Here is a 25,308-nt window from a genome sequence, read left to right on the forward strand (position 1 = left end):
ATCATTCTGATTTAACTAATGTATACGTCACTGAAGACGTCTGGTGAATAAAATTACAATTAAGTGTAAATGTGTCAAAGATCATGAGATTTTATGTTTAATTCCAGAACATTTCTGAAATAACGGTTTGTATTTTAGTGTAAAATGCAAAACCTTGTATGTCCGTTATTTAATGTTATCAGTAATTATTAGTCAATGTATTGAGTGGAACAGGTGGAAATGAAAAATAAGGCGAAAAGAAATTTGATTTTCAAATTTAGATATATTTTCTCAGAGTCAACAGATTTTGAACGAAGACTCACACTCACAATAACCTACAAAACATTCCGATGTTGTGACAAAATAAATTAATACATTTATAAATATTTAAAAATAAATTAAACTTCAGACAGTATTCACAAAATAAAAACAGACTAACATTTATGCAAACAATTTATAAATACTATAAATAGGAACTTTGAAACAGTCAAAATAAATAAAACACAGCCAGCAACGTTGACTTACAAGTTCTATAAGGGTACATGTGAAGTTAAAATACAAAACTTAACAAAAATAATAATACTTTCTGGTATCTTCATGCTTTATGTTTCACATTTCAGGGCAAAAGATAGCTGTGTAAATATCTTTGCATCAAAAGCACATTTATAATTTCTCAAGCAGGAATTGACAAAAAGTTTAAGTAGAAACGAATCTACTAGTGAAAAACAAGAAAATGAAATGCATAAGTAGAAATATTGTATACAGACAAACATTTTAGAGTTTTTGCTGTAGCAAGGCGTCGTAAACATGGGATGGGATCAGTCTGGAGAATGGGATAATATTTTTAGGGTGTGCTGAGGGGCACAATTCATTTTAGGAAAAGGAAATTATTGGGGAAGCAACTACAAGACTTGTCTCTCAAGAAGATACAGAGGGATTTTTGGAAATGTGAGAGCAGTTTGACAAAGTAATTAACAACGGAACGTCAAGGCTAATCGACGAGTGTAATTCTGTAAGTCAAAAGGACGTACAAAACAGAAGGGAACCTCGAATGTGGAAGGAGAGAGACATGACAGGACAGACAGCCTTCTAGATGAAACAAAGAATTGGAATGTGAATATTGTCCAGAGATACGGCTAAATGAATTAACATACACGAAATAAATTATTAAATAAATAAATAAATTAAAGATGAGATGATTGACATCAGACAGACTACATTGTAATTATGTACAGCAGTTTCTATGAATTCTAACTGGAACAATAAATTATTAAATGGCCGCTGAACTAGCAACTACTGGATGCTCGGTAGGGCTGCAGGGCGGTAGGGCTGAGCGGGTTGGGTCGGCAGCCAGCTGCCACTTGTTGTAGCTGCCGGGCGGCTGGGCTGGCGATGGTGTGGAGCGCTCGCTTACAGCTGCAACAAGGAGGCAACTGTTCACATCTCTGTCAGCAACAAGTCGCAGGCCATCACCAACATAAAGTACTACCACAACTTCCACACTAGACTTTATAAACTAGCCTCCCTCTCAAAGCGAATGGCTCTGCAGAGTAGAGATGGAGTTAGCAACCACAGAGATGTGTATACTCACATCGTAGGTCTTAACTGGTTGAGTTGCTAGAACGATGTCCTCGAAAGTTAAGTGTACAGGCTCTAAACCTTGTTAGACAGATCCACTGGCTGGTTACTTTAATCTATACACTTTTGATAGTAGTTAACGACTAACTGTACAAGGGCAGTTTGACAGGCCAATAAGTTTCGATGAAAGAACGGAAAACAAGTACTGATAGCATGTGTCTCACAATGTTTTGAACTTCCAACGGAATGTGAAGAAAAATGAAATAATCGTGTGGCACTGACGGCTGGAAGTTCCCATCTGGGGAAGTTCGGCCGTAACTCTTCCAAACTGACGCTACGCTGGGAGACTTGCGTGTCTATGATGATGAAATGATACAATCCACGGCCAGGAATAGAACCCGGGCTCACTGCATGACAGTCAGACGCACTGATCACTCAGCTAAAGGATCGGATATGACGATTTTTTTGATTGAGTTTGCCCCACATGAACAGCTCGAAGTTGAGGGACAGAAATTGGAGAAAAGTAACTTCACTGTTATAAAACATTTTGATGTGAAGAGCTGATCATTGGGGCACGTCAAACTAGAATAGGGTGAAGTTGTTCATTGACATTGATGCCTATTTATTTCTGGACCAATGAGCCTGACATTAGTCACTGAAGCATAGAAGGCATTTTCTCTGCCTCGTGATGACTGGGTGTTGTGTGATGTCCTTAGGTTAGTTAGGTTTAAGTAGTTCTAAGTTCTAGGGGACTGATGACCATAGATGTTAAGTCCCATAGTGCTCAGAGCCATTTGAACCATAGAAGGCAGAATGTGTCTTAAACGTGTTGAATCACAACACAATAAACCATTATAAGACTTTCGTGGAGTGATCTTGTTGATTACATCACTAGAGCTACTGGCATTTCTAAGAAATTGATCCAAATGCTTTCTGCTTGATAGTTCTCTCAAATCTCAAAACCTCTCTGGAGTTTGTTTAAAAATTGCGTAGTACTACTGTATGAAAATTCAGGCGATGAAACTAAATTACTACAAGTATGAGTGGCGGTCCATAAGGCCCCTTGTCAGTTGATAAACAGTGAGGTGAGCACGCACCTGTGGTGTGAGCGTCCTGGGCCACCACGCCAGCCGCGGCTGCTGCTGCTCCTGCTGCTGCTGCGGCGACTGCGCCTGCCGCTGTCCCTCCAGCAGCTGCAGCAGCACCTGCCGCTCGTCCTCCTCGGTGGGGTCCAGCTGCAGCTGCAGGTGCTGCTGCTCCTCCTCCTGCTCCGGAAGCTGCTCGTGGGAGTCGCCCGCAGCTGCGCTGAGCAGCAGCTGCTGCAGGCGCGACAGCATGCGTGGATCAGAACGGCGGCGGCGTCCACTGTAACGATAGGAGAGACAGCTGTCAGTTACGGAGTTTCTGTGGTCGTCGATAATGCTGACTCCTAAGCCAGAGCATCGCTAATGGCAGCAAAGCTCCTCCCTTATGCGCTATTTGAAGTGCTAGGAACTGATTAGTTTTCATTTTGGGATTAATTTCGTTCCTTATCAGGCCACCTGTACGGTGGGAGAACAACGAATATACCAGAGCCGTTTAATAAATAATGCAACACATATTTTTATCGGCCAATCTAGATTGAAAAAGTATGGAATTCGTTGTTGGTCATATTCCTGCTTCCGTCTTTATAGTCTCATGAAGTTCCGATAGGTGGCAACACTACATGTACCCTCCAAAACTGCGTCTGTAGTGATAGTGCGTTCCAAACAGGGAGCTATAATTCAGTTTATTCTGGTGTTTCAAAATGGTTCAAATGGCTCTGAGCACTATGGGACTTAACTTCTGAGGTCATCAGTCCCCTAGAACTTAGAACTACTTAAACCTAACTAACCTAAGGACATCACACACATTCATGCCCGAGGCAGGATTCGAACCTGCGACCGTAGTGGTCGCGCGGTTCCAGACTGTAGCGTCTAGAACCGTATTCTGGTGGAAAACCAGGTCTTGGCAGATATTCATAGCCGCTTGCAGAATGTCTACGGAGACCTGATAGTGAACAAAAGCACAGCGAGTCGTTGGGCGAGGTGTCTGTCATGATCGCAATGAGGTGCCGTAAACGTGTCCCATCTCCTGCGTGACAGTCGGCTGCACACAGCTGGGACTGTGCGGATACTCTCATCTGAGGGTAACCGACGGGCCACAATTAAACATCTCGCTGCTCAGATGGACATCTCTGTCGGCAGTGCCGACATTCTCGTGCACTGGTTGGGGTACTCGAAGGTGTGTGCCTGCTGGGTTCCTAAGCGCCTAGCAGAAGATCTGTTTGGCACAATGAAGGATGCACCCGGCGGGAAGCAGTACGTGGGTGCTGGAGGCGTTACTGATGCAGTAACACTTCGGCTACGACGTCGCCCAGCAGGATCGGGCATAAAGGTATTGCTAGTAAGGCGTAAGTCGTAATGCCGCCGCGTTGAACGGAGATTATGTTGTAGGCAAAAGAGTGGGGAATGATCTGGTGTATCGCCGTCCTGAACAAAACCAAATTGATTTCAGAAAAAAATATGTTGCATTGCATACTGATGATCATCCTTCGCATCAAGTACACATAACCGTACATATCATCTCATGCAATTTTTCTCCTCAAGTATACAAAAATTATACACAGTGTCACTTGATTATACATACGATATATTAAAAAAAGACAGATTTATCTGTGTTATTTCACAACTGAAATAATTAATCAAAATCTTACAATATTCTGTTTTGCCATAACTTGCGACATACTTGATTATTACAATTACGAGATGCACACTTGAACGCGGCTTTTATAATTAATTTTTTGTATAATTAGGTGAATCTGTGTATTGCAGCTATATAGCCCGTACGAAATGTATCAACCGCTATGTAGAGTTGTTGTATGCACTTTATGTACATGAATTTCTGCTTCTGGTACAGCAGGCCGAAAAACTGTCAGGTTGTAACGTAAAAGCAATTTCAGAATAAAAATGTGTTCCCCTATGCATTGCATGAAGTAGTAACGAACCTCTTTTGCAACTGTTCAACAGATCGTAAGCAAAATATTCCATCTGTGTTTGTAATTTAGGAAAGCTAACTATAGCAGGCTTCTGGTTATTGGGGTGTTGATTATCTGGTTTATCGATTATCCATTATATAGTTCTGAGCGAAGAAAGAAAAAGTCCTGAGTACTCTGCTATAACCAGAAAGAATATTTTCCTTTAGCATACAAATTTCTGGCTGTGAAGACGTAGCTGACAAAACTGTCCTAGACTGAACAAAAGTTTGCAGGTTCGTACTCGGATTTCATACTGTTCAGTTTACTAACTGATGAAGGAGTGGCCGTTGACGAGAATATTCTTATCCTTATTTTATGTGAGTGGTTGTTGCAGAAGTGATGTATAGACGGGTAACTAATTTCTCTGGTTGTACTCATAAAACTGCTTCTTGCACTTATAACTACGTTTACGGGAATTTATAACTATCTCGCGGGTGCTTCACACTACTAGATCTATTAACTGAGTAGGGGGACAGTGTAGTTCATACACTCGGTGGAACTGCTGCCTAGCTATTGCAACAAATTATTATCCTACTGGTTCCGCTGGCTACTTAAATTCACATAAAGTCGCTCGAATTTGCCGAGAAGTTGTAACATCTCGATAAGATTCAACCCAACAATTCTCTGGCGAATAGCCGCTTACTTCCTCCGAAACGGTTTTATGACGAGGACGCTGCACTCTCAAATGGCCGCAACAAAAGGAAATCAGTCACTAACTGGGCGTCTTGCCACAAGATGACGGCCACGAGTCGTAACTGTTCAGCGGACCTCGAAACCTCAGACTTTTATATCGCCCCGATAAATTATTGTCTTCACTCGTAAGCTTCCATCACCACGCTATGAGGACCTATAGAACATTACAGTTTTGTTACTTTTCTTTGATCCTACTAGGCTGTTCTCGAAATGTTTGTGCCACGTTTTCCAATCATCAGCAGCAACAAAATTGCTATTTCAACCGGCTCGTATATACGAACCACTTGCGACAATACACGAGTACCTGAAATACGTATGTTGCCAGTGTTTATTAGTTGTTCTCTGCAACAGTACAATGCGTGACACGAATACATGTCCAAAAACTGTCCAAAATCGAGGTACTGTTTCGTTTTAAATGGAAAGAAACCAAAATGTATAATATTCGAGCCCTAACCCCTCGATGTTTTGTAGTTAAATCAGCCATCAACTCAAAAGTTGTCTGAACACGACCGTACCTTACTAGCCACGATCCATATAAGATGTAGTACGTTGAAGTCTGATCTTACTTAACCAGGCAGTTACAAGGGAACCTACAGTCTGAGGTGTACTCTAAACCACGGTGCATCGGCATTTTTTACGTTAACAAACGTTGCCAGATGTGAATGAAGCGACTGTGTATTCGTAAATGAACCGATCATATATTCAGAGTGATTAAGAATTGAAAATGCTTAAGACGAAAGTGTGGAGCCTCCAAATCGCACACTGCTTGATCGGCAGCACGAAATATGCGGAACTTCTGCTGGCTGCCAGTTACAGACGCGAACATTTCGCATGTCGGTGCCGCATGCATGTTGACTCCGGCGTCAGTCAAACGGATCTGTGCTCGTATGTATCAGCAAATCCAACGGTGTGTCATGCTTTCGCGGTGAATCCATCGCAGTTAGGAAGTAGTACAGGATCACGTGTTAAACCGATTCATTTGCAATGGCAACTGAGAAAAGGAAGATGGGGGTCGGAGTGACGGCTCGTCGTCCGCTGCGGACCGCTAAATGTGATTCGCGGCGGTCGGGGTAGAACCAGCCGACGCGACGGCACGTCGGCTAATTTCCATTCTGCGGGCTCGTAGACAGCAGGCAGCGGGGGCGGCCGTTTGACATTCGGGGTGGCTGTGCTCCGATAAACGGATTGTCGCGGAAGAATTAGGACGTTCGTGGACGACAGCATCGAAAGGAGGGGGGAGGGGCGGGGAGCCGGCGGACCAATTGTCGAAGCGGCGACCGCCAACCAGTCCGCGGAAACGAAATTACGTGCCACCCCTGTCGTGCCACCCCTGCCGTGCCACCCCTGCATCCTTTCCCACCCCCTCGTCAATCAGCCGCTGTTCGCCGCAGAGAAAATTTTGTGTTTCACTCTGGAGGCGGCAGTTTGCCTGTATAATACGCGTGTAACTGGCATACGCGCGACAAGCTTAATATCAGTACTTACAGGGCGAATGTCTGTTTCAGTTGCGGAGGTTTTCCACCACCCTTCAGCGAAGAGACCAACGAGAGAAACGGTTGACCAGTTCTGATCAGTCTCACCGATCAAACATCCAGCCGAAACTCGTTCTGGAAATATCTAGCTCTACGGTTGAGAACCGATACGAAGTGAGATCACCACACACTGGTGTTTTCCAAACCGAGCTCGAGTTGTTAGCAACAACGAAAATATTATTTCAACTGGTTCGCTCATACGAACAGCATTTCACAATGCTCGAGTACTTGAAATTCGTCTGTCAGTATTTTATTTGTCGTTCCCTCTAACAATAGTATGTGTCAATTGAAGATTTAGACAAAATCAAACTACTGTTTCTATATAACTGGAAAGAAACCTTTCTTTGTGGAATTTAGAGGCTGCTGACATATCTGTAACTGGTACGTGCTAGGTAGATGCTACGGCTGCTCGGGGATTATTTAGAATAGAGTCGACATAACTTTTGTGGAACGCTATTGGGAAGATGAGAAGTCAGTTTTCGAGACAGACAGCGAAGTTATTCTACTGTATACATCGCCATTTAGTCGAAGTATGTTTATTTTAGTTTCATTACAATCATTCTTTTTTCTAATTTGTGCTCATCGTTTCTTTTTAAACCAACTTTCTTACCTAACATCTTCTGAAATCCGCCTTGTACCTATATAGCGCCATAATAACTCTCCCTGGACCATAAATCTATCTCTTCCTCCTATACGCACGTGCAAACTCCTTTGGTCACCTCTTATTTTTAGTGCATTTGTAGTTAGTAATTTATCGGTCCAGTAATTTTTTAACGCTCGAGAATTGTTACGACACGGTGAGACAAAGAGCAATACTTGCCTTGCTGTGCTGCGTTACAGAGCGAAATAAAAATCAGGAAGTGAAAAATCGTACACCACACACATTAGATGTATAATTTTTATGTTGTAACCATTGACTTTACCGTGCTTTATAGTAAACCAATTTGTTAGCAGTTTCCTAACAAGTGATACCGTAGTGTTAAGAGATAAGTCACAGACACAGTTTCCCAAAATATTTTGCCTTTTCTGCTAGCTGTGGGACAATGTTCAGTTTTAAAAGCCCTTCAGTAGCTGTAAGAAAACGCGCTGATTGAAATCAATCGTAATCACTGCCACATACTTTCGCAACTAGTGATACGGCCCTTCTTATTCGATACAGTAAGTAATTTCTTTCATACGCACAACTGCTTCTCGACAAGCTTTTTCTAGATTCCGTAGCCGGTTTAAAATGACGGGGTAATCTATAATTAAATAAATAACACAACAAGAAGCTCTATAGCTCAGCTTTCTGCGCATAAACCATATTGTCACAAGTTATCGACGCAGGCGATGAAGTGAGAGAGGAGACTCTGTCCGCTGTTGCCTCTTTCGTTATTACGCTGTAAGACTACATAGAGACATGATTTATACTCACACTTTCATTGGGTCCACTTGGCCGTATCCAACTTTGTGGGTGACGACTTTGCCGCCCATTTTGCCCATCGACAGCAGAGTCTGGAGTTCTGCGACACGGTGGTCCGACATGCGCTTTACCCTGTAAACAAAATAATACTGCAATTAGAATCGCATAGAAGACGCGAACCTATGTTAGCGGAATATACAATTCACTATATCATAACGCGAGGAATCGCCGACGAGTTTGGACGACGGCTACATGCATAACGGATATGCATTGTGGGTCACCAGCTAAACAGGCGCTGACTCGAGGTGCGTCCTGTTTTCAACGTTGCGTAGCCATCCACTTATTCTGCCGATGTTACCGGTATGTATGCCTATAGATTTTTATGTATTCTGTTTGTATGTGAGGGAATGGGTGGAAGAAGGGGGTGAATGAGGAACGTGACAGGAAGGGGTAGGAACGAAGAGAAGCCCGGCATATGCAGTGACTCATTGAGCAACGAAAAGAGAGAGAGAGATGTTATCGAGACGTGGCGACACATATGACTGTGGCCATCAGAGTGGAGAAGCTGGAGACGTCCTGAGATGGAAAAGATGCCAAACGGACGAACGCGGTCGCCGCTCCTATCGGCAGGTTACGTAACGTCGTCTTGACGCCAAACTCAGACATCGCCCGGCCGATGCGCAGAAGCGTGGAGCGGAAAGAAGATCGAGAAATGAGTCTTGCCGCAAGTGAACTGGACACGCGCCAAGAGCACAGCCAAAAAGGAACAAAAAGCCGGCCCTGTATGTAAACAGATACGGCCCCGCGCGTGAGTGTCGGCTCATTCACAGCACGGCGCGAGTACGCGCGAAGCCGAGATAGCAGCCGCCGCAGTGAGTATTCTTATCACGTGTCTACCCTTTTTTGTGCTCGGATGCAAACAATCCCTCCCAGGAACGAGTTGCCCTCTCTGAATGACGTCGAGCGAGTGCCGAACATGGTCAAAGAGATGCCTCATTGTTTATATTTTTTCTCGTATCCGTCTGTTACCCCTAGTATTTTGCTAGCTATCTTTCTGATATGTAATTCCGCCGCTCTTTAGCAAGTATCTGCTCCATATGTAGCACAGAGCAGGACGAAATGACGATGTGTAGGTCACTGCTCACCTGGAGGGGCAGACTGCGTCTCCGCATCGTAATCGCAGACACGTTTATGATCACTTCGTTACTGCCTCCGCCGTTCCGTTACGCTACCGACGAGTACCTTTCAGATAAGCGAATAATCGCCACAAAACGGATATAAGTACGCATTCTGGCTCCATTTTCACCCGGAAACAGTTGGTGGCTATCCGTATTTCTATTTATAATGAAAAGTGGTCAGTCTATGGCCTATAAGCAATTAGAATGAGCTGGCAGGGAAACACTAACGGCACAGCCGCAGTAAATGAAGAAATTTTTTCCCAAGACAGCTTGGACATATCACTATCACTCGCGGTTGCACGTTAAAGTGCTACCTGTGTTTTGTCGGTCTGAGCCTAGCATCACACTACGGAAATGAGGATCTAATTTATGAACGCCGCGTCTGAAGATGAGCGAAAAAGATTGAAAGACTGGTTTATGGGAATAAAATACGAGTATATTTGAGAGAGAGACGAGTCGTAATTTTCCGTATTTGTATCCAATACACAGCCAACACGGGTTCTGGAACATTCGTAATAAGGCTGAAGCTCCCTATATTGGCTTTCTCAGGCCATTTTCCACCGACCGACCGCTGTGTCATCCTTTACCATATTGCGGCATTCAGATACGAAGCGGCATCGACTAAACATACCGCTCTTCCCAGAACTTGGTGTTTCTCACTGAAGTAGCTCTTTATTTCACTTCACGAGGCCGACTGCATCCATTTCCAGTCCTCCCACCAACGATGAAGCCCCTGCAGAGCCAGGAATCGAACCAAGGTCCTCTGCATAGTAGTCAGACACTGAAGGCGGAAAATATCCGTAATCGATAAGGTTACTTTAAAGGTAAACCTAAGTCTGGCAGACGATTCATCGTCCCTCCTTTACACCGCGTTAGCCACCTCCCTCGTGAAAGCACTTTAGACAACTGTAGGCCAAGGGTTCGGCCGAAAGTAGGTAACTTGAGCTCTCGCTTTTTTCCCCCTTTTCCTTCTAATTCCTCAGAGAGTGAAACATGTTACTGCTGAGTGACACGCAGGCGTGGAAGGAAACGTCTGGCCCTTGGAGGAACGCTTGCATCATGCGCGAGCGCCTTTGATGTGGCGTTGTGGGGCAGACGCGACGACCGGCTGCGTTTCGCACAGCGCGGCCTTGTCGTCGTCGGGTTCGCGACCCGTGCCGTCTGCGCGATAGCCCGCCAAAGGCGCCGCCCTGGCAGTAGTGGCGGCGGGACCTCTGGTAGAAGCGCGGCTCGCGGGTTCGTTCAACCTCAGCAGCCAGGTTTTGTCCCTCGCGAGGTGCAAAGTCCCTCCGGCGCGCCCACGCGTCACTGCCGTGCAACAGGTCGCACTTCTCGCTGTATCCGCCGTACGTTCCCAGTCGAGGCTCTGCACAATTACTTAATAAACGGTACGAGTTTCCGCAGTTTGCTCCGTAGCGTACCAACACGTATTAATCGGTATTAAGAGAAACAGAACTTCGCTGTCTGGCGGCATTTAAATAAATCAGTGGCGGAGACAGAAAATGTGTGCCGGACCGCGACTCGAGCCCGGATGCTGCGCTTCTCCAGAACGGTTGCCTTAACCACCTCGGCCACCCGTACACACTTCACAGCCAACCCGAGCTCCCAACCTGTCACACACCTCGTAGCTTCACTACTCGTAGCATTCTCCGAGTCCCACAATGGTTCGGAAGATACGGTAGACTAGTACTGAAAGTAACTAGAGCCGTTCCCGCCCTTATATATACCGAAATGTTCCACTGGAGAGTCACTACGGTATGAAGTATCAGACGAAATTTCCGACTGATGTGATTTCTTGCTCGGGAGAACGCAGTGTGCTGTCTTGGAGACGTTGTCACTGACAAATGTAGATGTAACTTCAGGTGTGCCGCAGAGACCCTTGCTGTCGTTCAGACGATATTGACCGTGAGCTCAGTCTTTATGCAGAAGATGCAGTTATGTCTGCGATAGAAACTGTAAAACGTTACGTAAATATCGTCACATGTTCATAAGATTTCAACGTGGTACAAAGACCGGTAACTCGCTTTAAATTTTCACGAATGGAAGTGTACTTGACAAAACGAAAGATCATGTTATTCCAATAATAATGAGTTGCAGCTGGAATCCATCAACTTACACAAATACTTGGGTGTAACAATTTGTAAGGATATGAAAATAAACATAGACTCAGTTGTGGGTAAAGTAGGTGGTAACGTCGGTTCATCGGCAGTATACCAGAAAAATGCAGTGAAGCTGCAAAGGTGATTGCTTACAATACATTCGTGTGACCCATCCCAGAATAGTCCTAAAGTGTGTGAGGCCAGTATGAAGTAGAACTAATAGGGATCACTGAACGTATACAGAGAAGGGCAGTACTAGTAGTAAATACAAATGGCACCTATCTCGCGAAAGCCTAGTTACAAAGTTTCAGAAACCAGTCTTAACTGAGGAATTTAGGAATAGAGTACGAATCATTGTCTATCGCTCCCGCATGGACTGCGAAGTCAAGTTTAGAGTAACTTCAGTGCATAGAGAGGCATTCAAACAGCCGTTTATGTTGCCTTCCATACGCGAATGGAGCCGAAGGAAAGCCTAATATGCAGGTGCAATGGGAAGTACCCTCTAAAATGGTTCAAATGGATCTGAGCTCTATGGGACTTAACATCTATGGTCATCAGTGCCCTAGAACGTAGAACTACTTAAACCTAACTAACCTAAGGATATCACACAACACCCAGTCATCACGACGCAGAGAAAATCCCTGACCCCGCCGGGAATCGAACCCGGGAACCCGGGCGCGGGAAGCGAGAACGCTTCCGCACGACCACGAGCTGCGGACGGAAGTACCCTCTGCTACACACTCCAGAGTGCTGTTCAGAGTATGCAGATATGGATGAGTTAGTAAGGTTTGTAATAATTGATAGCACGTAAATTGAAACTATGTACTCTTATGAAGGTATTATATGATGCCATAAGAAAATGTGTGTAACGTTCTGACGCTTGCTGTGATTAGCAATGAATGTTGGTGCAAAAAGTAGAGGGGGGATGTCAAGCTTTCGTCACGTGACAACAGATGCCGGAGCGGAACTCCATCTATTCTGGGAGTGTTGATATTCCTACTTAGCACATCTTTTCACAAGGGAAAGTTTGCATGCCAAGTTCCAGTGTACACATCCTTTTTAAGGATATCTCGTTCTAATTTAAAAGACTTTCAGCGTTTACAACACCGGTGTAGACTATCCCCTTATGATATTTCTTTATTCCTTTAATTAACTCAATACTTGTAGCAACAGTTTTTACGTCCGGCTGAAAGACTTACACAGAAATCGAACAAGGGTCACAGTGTTGAGCCACGGGACTGGTACTGGAGAAGCTGGAACCCTGTCAGCCAGATTTCGGTTTTCTGTGATTTTCTTAAATCACTTAAGGCCGGTTCTGGGATCGTTCCCACAAAGAAGACGCGGCCGACTTCCTTCCCCATCCGCCATTCACAATCCGAGCTTATACTGTCGACGCGGGGTTAGATCCCAATCTCGGTACCATAGTAAACGGAAATGATAAAAAAAAGTTACTCTCCTTTCATTTCGCCTGAATTTGCATCTCTCAGCCCCGATGTGCGCAAGTCGCTGCCCACGATTAAACACTCGCTCCCACTACGTGCACGCGCTCTGCTACCGTGTCCTCCGCATTATACCGCACATTCCAGATACCCCCGCAATTTTGTGGCGGCCGCAGAGGGTTGAGTCAACAGAAAAGATAGGAGACGGCGCGCAGTTTACTCATATCCTCAGCAAGTCTCCTTACGTACGGTAATATAATGGAAAATCATGGAAGGACAGCGAGGAGCGCGCATGTCTTATCTTCGCAGCCTTGTCGTCGGCGGGAATTTTCCCATCCGTGTAACGAAGGCGGAGGCTGTGGCGGTGTGGGGGCCGCGGCAGGAGGGCTGGACTCCTTACATTTCCCTCAGTGCCCCGTCTCCTTCTCGTACGACGCAGAAAGCCGCTGTGCAAATTCCACTGTGTTCTCCAGTCACTGAGTTCCGTGGTTAACTCATCGCACTGAGACAGTCCTCCTCAAAAGAGAGTGCGTCCCTCCGCGTCGCCTTAAACGCACAAAAGATACTTGAATTCCTAACCACGTGACACCGTATGAATATTTAGAGGTAACACTAACAAGCGAGACAAAACGGCACAGGTACGTAAATTCTGTATTGAGGAACAGGAATATGTTTCTAAAGCTTAATTATGTTAACAGAATTTCAGTTCCGTTCTTTATTCACTGCGCAAATAACATAACCGATTAAAAGAAAGCTCTTTCACAAATGAATGATGATGACATACGACACCACACTACGACGTCTCTTTTATAGCGCCGAGATAGGGGAGCAGCTCAGTATTCGTCTGAAATAGCACGAAAAGTCACGTGAGAACCACACACAGGCTGGCTGAGTCGTGAGGGTTAGATCCGTATTTGCTCAACCCCTTGTCTAGGAATCAAAGAGAGTTGTGCTTTATGGTAGAGCTTGTAGTCGCACAGATGTAAGTAACTAACATATCGTTTCCACTTTCACCCGCAAAATTTTGTTTTATGTCTTCCACTATTTGTGTCGATAATTTCTCTCAAGTTGCTTTGAATCGTACACACTTTATCTTCTAGTGGTTTCCAGGAATTTCCGTGTTGTCGTTGCTATTAATTTTTCTTCCATTAATGACGTTTGAACCTCGCTTGACACTACTTAATCCTCTTCCATGTGCAACCTACAATCATGATATTTTAACTACCACCTGGATAAAATAAAGTTTTGTTTGTGTGCAGGTACATGTCTGCCGCCCCTATAGACATTGATATATGGAGACCTCAGTGCTGTAGCACGCCATTAGCGGGGCGCAACCCATCTCATTCAGTCGACAGCTACACATAGCTGGAAATTGACAAGTAATGAGAACAACTGCCGAAGTACAAAGAAATATATTGGAAGTGGTGGCAAAGCTAAGGTTAACATTCTTGGGACACTTCTACCGAAATAATTAATGCTGTATTTCTGCAAAAAAAAGTCAACAGTAGCATAGCTTCAATAACTCCTAAAAGAACTAAGAAGAAACAACATGGGAGAACTGGAAATAACAGAGATCAATTTTTCTTACGTATAAGACAGGAGGTTTAGATGACGATTAGGCGTGAAAAATAAAAAAAATGAGTAGGAACATGTATAGAAGGAAAAAAGGAGGACGTGGGAGAAGACCAAGAAGTGCTGGAAAAATGGGAAGGAAGCAAGAGATCCGAAACTGAAGTTGTTTCGTGATTCCAAAAGAAAACATGTTCCACAGCTGTAATATATTTAGAGAAATTCGTGTTACTATTATAATCGGCTTTTAATGAACAACTGACCATTAGTTTCGTCGTCTGTGCAAGTTTAGACTTGTTTTAATGTAGGAAGTTTACGTAAAAATCTTGTCTACTGCTCTCGTATGTTCTGTATATCACATGACAACACAAGTTTATCACAATTGTACGACGCACATTAATAGGTCTAAGGTCTGTAAATGTCGTCAATGAAGAATTATTCACGATTAATAGCTTATCGTGGTAACATTAACTTTTCAGAAGATGATAATATGCAATATGACGCAGAAAGCGTAGACGGCGCTTGCAAAGTGTTAACCCTTCAGTGAGAAGACAGAGGGGGGTCGGACTTTGGCGCGTGCGAGGGACAGCGGCAGTGAAGTGGGCCACCGGGAGCTGGAGCGCAGCCTGCAGTCCGGCGGGGCTCTCCGGATTAATTGCGCGGCCGATGCAGTCCTGACGACGGGCGCCTGTCGCCGTAACTACTGCGTCGCCGCGCGAGTGCTGAGGCCCCCAATCTAATTAACAGCCTTCCGCGTAGGCGGGCCGGAACCGTGGGGACACGCGGCCGTGGACACGCGCAACACCTGACGACCGCAGGTCTCCGTCCGTCACTTTGACTCATTTTCTGGTTAGCGCGCCAGCTGCCGTCAAATGGTGCAAACTTTTAACGTGAGCCCATTGAAGAGCTGTTACAAAACGCTGCGTGTGTTTGGTGTACAGTGCAGACACACGTCCAAGTGGACTGTAGCAAACAAATTAAAAATGACGGGATGCCATCCTCCTTTTATTGCCTAAAACGTCACCTCTATAGATGTCCTACATAGTTATTCGCGTCAGTCACCAAATCCGCAGTTGCTGGATAGTACAATGCGCGTTTCGTTATTTCAGGTGAGCAAACTCTGCCGAAAAACTGTCACGGTCCTACGATATGGGCCCCACGGCCGAAGCGTTTTCAGCGGCTCTGCCAACAGCCTCGCTGCAGCGGAACCAGCGGTTTCCGACTGATCACCTATTCGGATTGGCCGGTCCGGATCTGCAGAGAGCTGTTGACAAGCGGGTGCACTCGGCCCTCTTGAGGTCGACTGATGAGCTGATAACGGCCGAGAGAGAAGTGTGCTGTGACTCTCCACATCTGCATCCGGTGACACCTGTCGGATGAGGGTTACAAGGCGGTCGATCGCTACCATTGGGCGCCAGTAGCCCTTCTAAGGAAGAAACCAGCACTGACGATTGAAACGTTAGTGAAGACAATTGCACTCGGGAACGAGAACTGCGAGCTCTGGAGAATGCTGGTCATCAATTTTCGCCAGCTAGGAGAGCAGGTCTGAACAGCGTAGCGGCAGATGCCCCCCCCCCCCCCCCCACCCATAAATGGCGCTCGAGAAGCCACTATACGGTGAGCAGATGGGGAGTCGGCGCACGGTGGGAGGCGGAATTGTCGCCTCCGGCCGGTGTCACGCACTGGCCGCCTCTGGAGAATGAGGTCAGTCGCCACGTGTGGACAGCCGGCCGGCGCTATCAGGGGTCCCCGGGTTCAGCGGCGACTCCGCTGACTGGGCAGGCCGGGCGCGAGGCCGAGTGCGTGGTGGGCGAGCTGAGCGCCCTACAGCAGCCACCGCCTCAACCCGTCCGCAGTTTGCATCAGCCAAGTGAGGCAGTGCAGCGCTCGGCACTCCGGAAGCAGAGGTCAGTAGCCAGCTGGGCCGTCACAGTTGTTGTTGGGTCATCTGTCCGAGGCAGTCTGCCCCGTGAAAGCTCCTTCAACACCGCGCGATGTCCGCCTCGGCAGCTCCGGGTTCAGCGCGTCGGATTCCTAACCGAAGCGGCTCGAGTTCGATTCCGGCCGGGTCGGAAATTTTCTCTGCTCGCGGAATAAGTGTTGTCCTTAAGTTACTATCGTCGGGACTAACAGGATAATCGTCTCCAGTACACTGTCGTCTTTCCATTACTGAGATGGCTGAATGGGCACGAAGTGAAAGCCAATAAACTGAAATAAAACGTAGACCTCATAACCACTGCAACAGAATGCTTACTGCAGTGGAGTCTTCGCGTCCTGTAGAATTTTATCCTCCCCTTCCGCTTCTAACAAGCGCACACACTTCCCTCCATTGCCGGACTGTTTCCTTCATGGTTTGTGTAGCCTGCTGCTATCATCCCAGTCTTTCACAAAGGAATGTTATTCACACAGCCTTGTATCTCATCATAATTCCAGGATGGGGGGGGGGGGGGGTATCTAGGAAGAAAACTTAAATCGAGAGGTGAAAGGATGGCACTGAATGAGATACAAATGTACAGTAACGTAAATCACGATGGACAGGTATTTAGACTGCTGTCCTATGCAGTGTCTCACCAATGTCTAAGTGGTACTGTACTTTGCATCAGAAGCGAAGAGCTCCAGTTAAATTTGAAGCCCGTTTACTGACAAGAACCAGAGAAGTGCCGACCGTAGAATACGGCCGTGATGGCGCGATGTGGGCGACCGACAATTGTGGCGAATGAAGGAGAGCGGACGTTGACATTGACAAAAACTAATTTTAAATGCTTACGTGAAGGACACTTGTGCAAGAGATAAGCTAAACTCGTACCGACGCGCCCGCTTACGCGAGCCGCGATAAAACATGTTGCGAGTGAGTGATGCAATGGCTGCTGTAGTACGGATCACTCCGCATTGAGAGCTGCGGCCGACAGCGTGCCAAATAAAGAGCGGCGAGTTTCCTAATCGAGATCGGCAGGTGTCGGGGTCGTGGAGGCCTCGAGCGCGGCAGTTCGGTCTGCGAGCGGTGGGCGCCGCCAGCCGGCAGCCACTTTGCTGCAGTCACCGTGAGTTCGTGGGTGTGACGTCAGACACTGGTGTGCATGACGTCGCCGTTGTGAAAGGGGCGGGCGGAACCCGCGGGTACGACCTCGTTACGTCAACAAATTCGCCAACACAACACGGGACTGCTTCCGGAGAGTACGCCACCCGTTTATTTGTCGGTATTGCCACTGCAAATAGTTGGTTGCGTTCTGTGTGACTCTGTCCCCCGTCTCTCTCTCTCTCTCTCTGTTTTTGCGCGTGTGTGTGTGTGTTTGTGTACGTAGGGTGATTGGATCGGCGACTGTATACTGTCGATTTCTGCTTGAAACCGCGCGTATGTGTTAAATATCGTTCAAGCGTTCGCCTGATTTCGTCAGCCACTTCAGCTGACTAACAACGTGGCAGTTTAATCGAGACCAACACTCCCAGTTTACCTTTATCTACGTCTACTTTTGGTGGATGCAGTGCAGTAACAGTCTTTCGACGGGCTCTAAAAGCAGTAAAAAATGGATAGAATTACAGAAGGAATAAAACAAAAGGTTGACTGTTTCTTACTTATTACTGACTATAAAGTGAGGTATCTGACAGGGCTCTCGAGAGGGGGGGGGGAGAATTATAGCACACACAAGTTTCGTTACGCCATCTGGCAGACGTTTAGAGCATCACGTGTGTCGGCTCCCATGTGGAAGAGAATTAATATTTTCGAAAGACGTTCACTTATGTAATTTAATGACATATTTTGTAAATTTCCTGATGCGTTTCAGCCACTGACCATCTTCCAAAAAACTCTACAAAGAATAAAAAGTGGAGAAAGAGAGTTATGTATACAAACAAATTAGCAGTAGCTATTTCCAGCACGGAATGATGAAAAATCAGTACCAGGTATCTCATCACAGTCGCTAGTAAAAGAAATTTGAATCATGTGTATAGTGGGAATTCAATACTGTTTTTCTCATGCTCTGCCCGTTTTCAGTCTTGTAAAGCTGGCCTGTGGTCGCTTCACTTGGTCATTCTCTGTTGGAACTGATGATTGCTAATTACCGTTTGAAGGCGGCCAGTGGCTGAAAGAAGTGGTGACACTAATAAAATATTTATGATCCAGACAAACATACAGTTAAATTGTGTAACTGGAATTGTGAGCGTTGCCCCTTATTTTGCGGCCATGCAATAAATTTCAAAGACGCTTTACAGCACTGCAACTACGACCGTAAAAAATAGTTCTGCCTCTGATGAGCACCAGATAGTAATATAACGCAGTGCGGAATGTTTTGTGAGGTCAAACGACGAAACGTCACTTCTAAAGAGAAGTCGGCACGTCAGAGGCGTATGGAAATTTCTGTGGACTGCGGATGCTATCGGAGGCGGCCTATTTTCGGACAAGCGTTGCGCAGCAGCGGGCTGTATTTACTCCCACAAAGCGTTTGCCGCGTAGTGGGGATAAGAATGGGACGAGAAATACGCCGGAAACACCGACCAGGTCAGAAATGGGGCGATCCACACGTCACCAACAAAGCTCTCCTGGTGCTAACGTCATAGGGCGTTTTCCACTTCGCTTCTGTTTAAATCTGTTCCAAATAAGGAAATCTGTTCTGAGGTTATGACTTTGGTAAAAACACAGAAGTCCGAACAACTTTTATTTCCGCAGCAAGACGGTACCACAGAGCTGTACTAGAGAAAGTAGGCTTGCTAGTGCCCGAATGACGCCAGTGAACGGATAAGATCGTAATGCTGGCTGCTAATGGCGTGTCGCTTTGCAACAGATTCTCCGAGGAGAAGGTATTTGGACTTGCAGACGACGGCAGTATTGAATTACCTTGTACTGAATTGTAAGTTATATGCATTGGAATCATTGGAATGAAAAATCACATGAGAAATACTGTGTCCTCTGGAAAAGGTAAACTAATGGAAAGTTACAAGTAATATTGAACTAAATCACAACACAGAAAAGAAATAATAAGACGTAGGGGGCTAATATTCCTTGATAATTTGGTTCAAATGGCTCTGAGCACTATGGGACTCAACATCTTAGGTCATAAGTCCCCTAGAACTTAGAACTACTTAAACCTAACTAACCTAAGGACATCACACACACCCATGCCCGAGGCAGGATTCGAACCTGCGACCGTAGCAGTCCCGCGGTTCCGGACTGCAGCGCCAGAACCGCTAGACCACCGCAGCCGGCCTTGATAATTTGTGTGGAATGGATGACAACTGATAAACGAAACAGCTCTTTAAATGCTTTATTGCCAACGAAGAAAAGTAAGTGTATTGAAGATGTCAAGCATGATTTACGAAGGAACAGCTTGAAAACGAGAAAACTGCACACAGTGACCGTTTTAGAATAAAGCGGTTAGAGATGAAAGGATTGCAGGGAAAAGAGGAGAGTTAGATAGGTTCAAAGTGGAGCTAGGACAGGAAAAAAGAAACACGGAATGGAGAAACACTGGAGGCAAAATTAGGGAAAACAACAAAATGTGAAGCACTGAAGCTGGATTGCCGCCTGTAGCAGGCCTCAGATACGAAATGAGGAAATGGAGGAAAACTAAATACGCAGTGCCGGAAAAATAGTGGGCAGCCTATAGCAACTGTTGCTGATGACGATTAGAAATACGTAGCAACTGTGAGGAATTATACAGCGAACCCACACGAGCGAGACCTGCGACTGTTGGACTGTATTTTTCGAGTTGCCAAGCTGGTCTTGCAGTTTTGCTAACAGACGACCCCAACGAGGGAATAAGGTGAAAAATTGGCTACAAAAATGGTTCAAATGGGTCTGAGCACTATGGTACTTAACTTCTTTGGTCATCAGTCACTTAGAACTTAGAACTACTTAAACCTAACTAACCTACGGACATCAGACACATCCATGCCCGAGGCAGGATTCGAACCTGCGACCATAACGGTCACGTGGTTCCAGACTGAAGCCCCTAGAACCGCATGGCCACTGCGGCCGGCTTAGCTACAAAATATAGGAAAAGTAATTGGTGCTGACAGTAGCTGGGGATGACACCGGATAATCGGTTGCAAGTTTTAGGGAATGTTCAGTGAAATCGCACGAGTTGCACCGGTCAGATTACATTTTTTTTATTTGTTAAGCTCGTCTTGTGTTATTAGTAGCACGATTTCCTAACGAGGAAAGCCGAGATTGTGTGCTGCGCTGTTCTACATTTAGATCTACATTAATTCTCTACAATTCACGCTTGAGCGTGTGGCGGAGGCTGCACAGAACCACTTTCAATTTCTGCATTGTTCCACTCTCGAACAGAGCACCGTAAAAATGAACGCCTAAATCTCTCCGTGCTAACTCTACTCGATCTTACTTTATCATGATGTTCAATTTTTTTTATGTAGGTGGGAGTCAACAATATGCTTTGGTATTCATGGGAGAAATCAGGTGATTGTAATTTAGTACAAAGGTCTCACCCCAAGGGAAAACGCCCTGGTTTTGATTGATTGTCACCGCATTTCGCTTATCATATCCGTGACACTTTCTCACCTATTTTGCGAGAGTAGAAAACGAGCTGCCCTCTTTGAACTTTTTCGATCTCCTCCGTCAATCTCATCTTGTAAAGACGCTGTGTCGCACAGTAATAGCTGAGTAGACGACACGTGAGGTTCAGACAGTATCTTTAATAAGCCACCAGCCGCGTACAATTATTTCTCTGGTTACACTACAACTGGTGCGGTATCGGTACGAATGTGTCGTAGGAGGCCGCACGCTGGAGAGACGCTGGAGGCACCCACCTGTGGTTGTCCGCGGGCATGGCGGAGCCGTCGCTGACGGCGACGGCGGCCAAGACGGCGGCGAGCAGCAGCGAGAAGACGACGCGGGACATGGTGCGTCAGGCGGCGCTTGTGTACGGCGAGGGCGGGCGTTCGAGTGTGGCGGTACCGGCTGCGGTGCTGGCGGTCTCTGTCGGCGGGCGGCGGAGCGCAGGCGCGGGGCAGATGAGGTACCACGGATGCTGCGGTGACGTCTGGTCGCCGGCGGTGGGCCGGGCTTGCTATATACGGGCCGTCCCCCCACCCCGCCCACCGCTCGCGGGTTTCCCGCTTCCCCTCCCCTTCCCGCCCCTCTCTGCTCGTTGATCAGCGGCGCCAAGCTGCCCCTCACTCTTCGTGTAGTCGAGCTGGGCGCCGGTTTACAGGAGCGAGATCGCCTCTCGTTTGTTTCTGTTAGCACATATCGCGCAAGCGGTGTTAGCGAGCTGTCGCATGCCGTGACTTTTGCAGATTGCCACAGCTCACTTCCGTCGTCGATGTCAGCTTTTTCTCTCGCACTGCTAGTGTCTGCTTCGGCGTTTCTTGCTTTCACTACGAAATGTAGCGATCGTGTGGCCATTGCTTCGGAGACACCGTCTGCCAACAAGCGGAGAATTGTAACTCCTTTAGAGAAAACATTCTGTCTCTTGTAAAGGGACGTAGGTTCTACCTCGGACCATAGATTCTTTAGATACCTTAGACATATATGGACTGTGTAATCCCTTATCTCTGCCGTGGTAAAGTTTGAAATCACTTATTTAAATCACGTGGCGCGAGCAGAAACCAGATTTTTGTCATTACCCCCCCCCCCCCCCCCCCCATGCGAAGTGGACCCGACGTATACAGCGTTTTTAATTTATAGCTGAACGTGTTCCTTTAACGATTGAACAAATTGTAGGATTACTATTACGCGTTTACTAATGTAGTTAATCCTCATTTCTCCGGAAATCACAATCTTAATGCGGTGGTTGAACGTTTGTTATATTTGCCCATGACAGAGGATAACTAACAGTTTGTACATTTTATTGTTAGTTTCTTCTATTTTTACAAGTGACACAATTAGTCTTTCTCGATTTGTTGCACTCCGAGTTATCTAGTTCACGGCTTTTATATCTAATAGTAGAAGACCAGTGTGCAAGAAGCATTAAGTTTTCTGGCCATTCCTCAAAAATTAGTATGTCATGTTTCATTACGATTTTGTAAGAAACTACCTTCGTTCCTATACATATTTTCCTCGTTGCCCACAAAAATGAGCATTAATTTCTTATGAAATTTTCTTAATCCAGAACAGATACCGGAAAAATTTCAACCATACTATATTAGAAAACGTTGATTGTAGAGAAAATATTAACAATATGTCGTCTCAAAATCTTCGTAATTCATCGACCTTTACATCTGAAGTCCAACTGATTTTTACTATATTGGTACACTGTATAACCAAATAACTATTCAATTTTTATTATTTAAACACGTGTAAATATTTCCAATTAGAAGGCTATTCGCATCTGCTTGGTAACGATATCATTCCTTGGCTTCAGCTTTTAAAATCAATGAATCAACCTCGAAAACATGTTAGCAAATTTGAGTGTTTTTAAAACAACGTCACCAGTGGAACAAAATATTACTTCTTTTCACAACCAAAGACTGTGGACGCCTCGGTTTCAGGTAGGGTTTAACATTTGTGCAAGGAACGTCATTGAACTGAATATGTTTTTCGTACTTTTGCAGGCTGAAAATATTTCTTACTCAGTAGATTTCAGACACGTTCTCTACACCACTATTTTTTAAGCTCTTCGATAAGTGAAATTGTTTTTAATGTCCATTTTTACGGCGGAACCTCTGTTTCTATAGCATATTTTTATGGATCATTCTCTAAACGGGATATCTGCAATAAAAACAGTAATTATTTCATATAATATTTATTTACTTCAAAATTCAGTTTCCCAGTTAACCCAAAAGTCTGTAAAATAATTTCAGTTAGCGTAAAATAATAAGAAAACGGACTTCCGAATTTAAATTTTATCTATATTAATGACATTTTCATTTCAACAGATACTAGGCTTTATTGACGGAATCTGAATTCTCACATTACGCTCGACACCAAATCTGTTGTGATGTTTGTCTTTTGTCGACGTACACATTGTGAGTTTGTCATCTGGAGGTAGTGAGTGGAGATGTAGGATATACTCGTACTTCTGTTTGAGCTTAGTGGAGGGGTGACGGCAGCGGAGACAGCTAGAAACACTCTTACAGCTTTCTGCGTGTATCCATGATGGTACATGATGATTTGTCGTTCACGATTCGTCACAAAATTTCGCACAGCTTTCTGCAATCTCTGACACCGTCAGCACTTCGTGCTCCTATCAGAGCCACCATCTGACGACGGAGGACTAAAATCAACCTGATGCGAGAATCAGTACCGACTGATTGCTGTTTGCTCTGTTTGTTCCACAGTTGAAGATGCGAACAACTTAATGAACACACAAGATTACTTGAGCGATTATTTAATGTGCCTATAATGTTTCATATCCTAAGTTCGAGGAAAAGAATCATATCTGACTGCGAAGCGTCTAAACTTTGTCCAGTTTGTTGTAACGTTTTACTTTATTAGTTTATTGTATTTCTGTCGTTGGGCTGAGAAGCCAGACCGGACTTTAAGTGCAAAATTAAGTCCTCGGAACAAATAACAGATCGGATCAATGACTGGCAGTCAGATTCGACATGGACCGTTCTCAACGCTCAGTATCCGAAGTTTACGCACTGCACGTTAGGGTGTGCGAGCAAGTCGTCCTATCTTCATTTGAGTGACTCTGTTATGTCAATGAAGTAAAGCGCAGACACATTTTTCTATAAACGTATATTTAGGTACACCGTAGTCTATTTTGAGTACTATTCCGTCTTCAGATTATACATAAATGTGCGTTACATGATGCATGGAGCAAATAGGTGGTGATTTGACATATTTAATGGTAGGCAGACGAATGTAGTTCTGTGAAGATAGGTATTACTGGCCTAAAGTAATTTTGCCCACAATAAAAGAGATTTGTGGAAACCTGACAGACTATGCTACATCATTATCCTAACCTCAGGCTCGTTCGTGTAACTACGTCTTAACATATAACATTTATAGAGACGTTTACTGAAAACTATGTGCTATTCATGTCTCAAAGTTCATGAATGCGGTACTCGGTCAGCTGAAGCGAACGTATTCAGAGTTTAGTTGAACTATAATAGATAATCTCCGCATAGTGCCAGCAACAGTTATTAGAATTATCATTTATACGATGCCTTCGAATGCATGTACATAAAAGCCTCAGGATGAATGTCTTTTGCTGAAACGCGTAGGCTAATACATATCGATTACAACTGAATCGCAACACGCCGAGATGCTCATTATGTATAAAGTATTATAATCCATCTAGAAAAGCCACGGTTTCGTAGAAATCAACATGACATGAAATAGCAGGATGATATTATTTTGACTTCAACGTAGACATGACGCTAGGGTCACTGGGGGGGTAATGACTCAATAATCTGCACAATACACTGCCAAATTGTGTCCACATTGTGATGACTTACTTTAGAACTTTTTCGTAGTTGTTTTCTTTCATGTTGGATTTGTCAATTCTTTCGTCACACGGTGTTAGCTGAGATGCTGAGCACAGGAGCGTGTGAAGCTGCACGAGGCCAGACAGCAGCTGTTCTGAGTGACGCACCGGCGGCCACCGGTTGTCACAAGTGCGTTAAATTGTCAAGCAGTTTCGAGGTCAGGAGTAACTTTTTCCTAGTAGTTGATGTGTATAAGATTTTACATACATTGTATTTTGTACATTAACTAGGAGTGAAGTACGAAAGAAAGTTAATGGCTGAAACGCCTGAATTCCCACAGGAGCGAAATAATCCGCAGAAGTGGCTCATTTCCGTAATTTAAGTGATTAACATTTGCTTCTTCTTAAATGAATACCTACACTTCACGATTTTAAACATGATGTAATTGTTCTGCT

At 45.1% G+C, this 25,308-nt stretch overlaps 1 protein-coding gene across 1 annotated transcript; it reads right to left on the reverse strand.

Moving 5' to 3' along the window:
* Positions 1–306: 306 nt before the first annotated feature.
* LOC126203208 (uncharacterized) lies at positions 307–21,509 on the reverse strand. Its single transcript, XM_049937453.1, has 4 exons — positions 21,287–21,509; positions 8,252–8,371; positions 2,655–2,922; positions 307–1,395 (listed from the first exon to the last, which is right to left on the reverse strand). Exons 1-4 carry the CDS (start codon positions 21,376–21,378, stop codon positions 1,390–1,392), a joined length of 486 nt encoding a protein of 161 aa, XP_049793410.1. The 5' UTR covers positions 21,379–21,509; the 3' UTR covers positions 307–1,389.
* Between the last annotated feature and the right edge of the window lie 3,799 nt (positions 21,510–25,308).

Source organism: Schistocerca nitens, chromosome 9 (genome assembly GCF_023898315.1).
Source record: "Schistocerca nitens isolate TAMUIC-IGC-003100 chromosome 9, iqSchNite1.1, whole genome shotgun sequence".
Lineage (NCBI taxonomy): Eukaryota > Metazoa > Arthropoda > Insecta > Orthoptera > Acrididae > Schistocerca > Schistocerca nitens.

Excerpts from the sequence above, each read along its gene's own strand:
- LOC126203208 (XM_049937453.1), bottom strand. The coding sequence starts at position 21,378 with ATGTCCCGCGTCGTCTTCTCGCTGCTGCTCGCCGCCGTCTTGGCCGCC. Across the intron at positions 8,372-21,286 it reads ATGCCCGCGGACAACCACAG|GGTAAAGCGCATGTCGGACC; the intron begins GTGGGTGCCTCC and ends TTTTGTTTACAG. Across the intron at positions 2,923-8,251 it reads CAAGTGGACCCAATGAAAGT|TGGACGCCGCCGCCGTTCTG; the intron begins GTGAGTATAAAT and ends CTATCGTTACAG.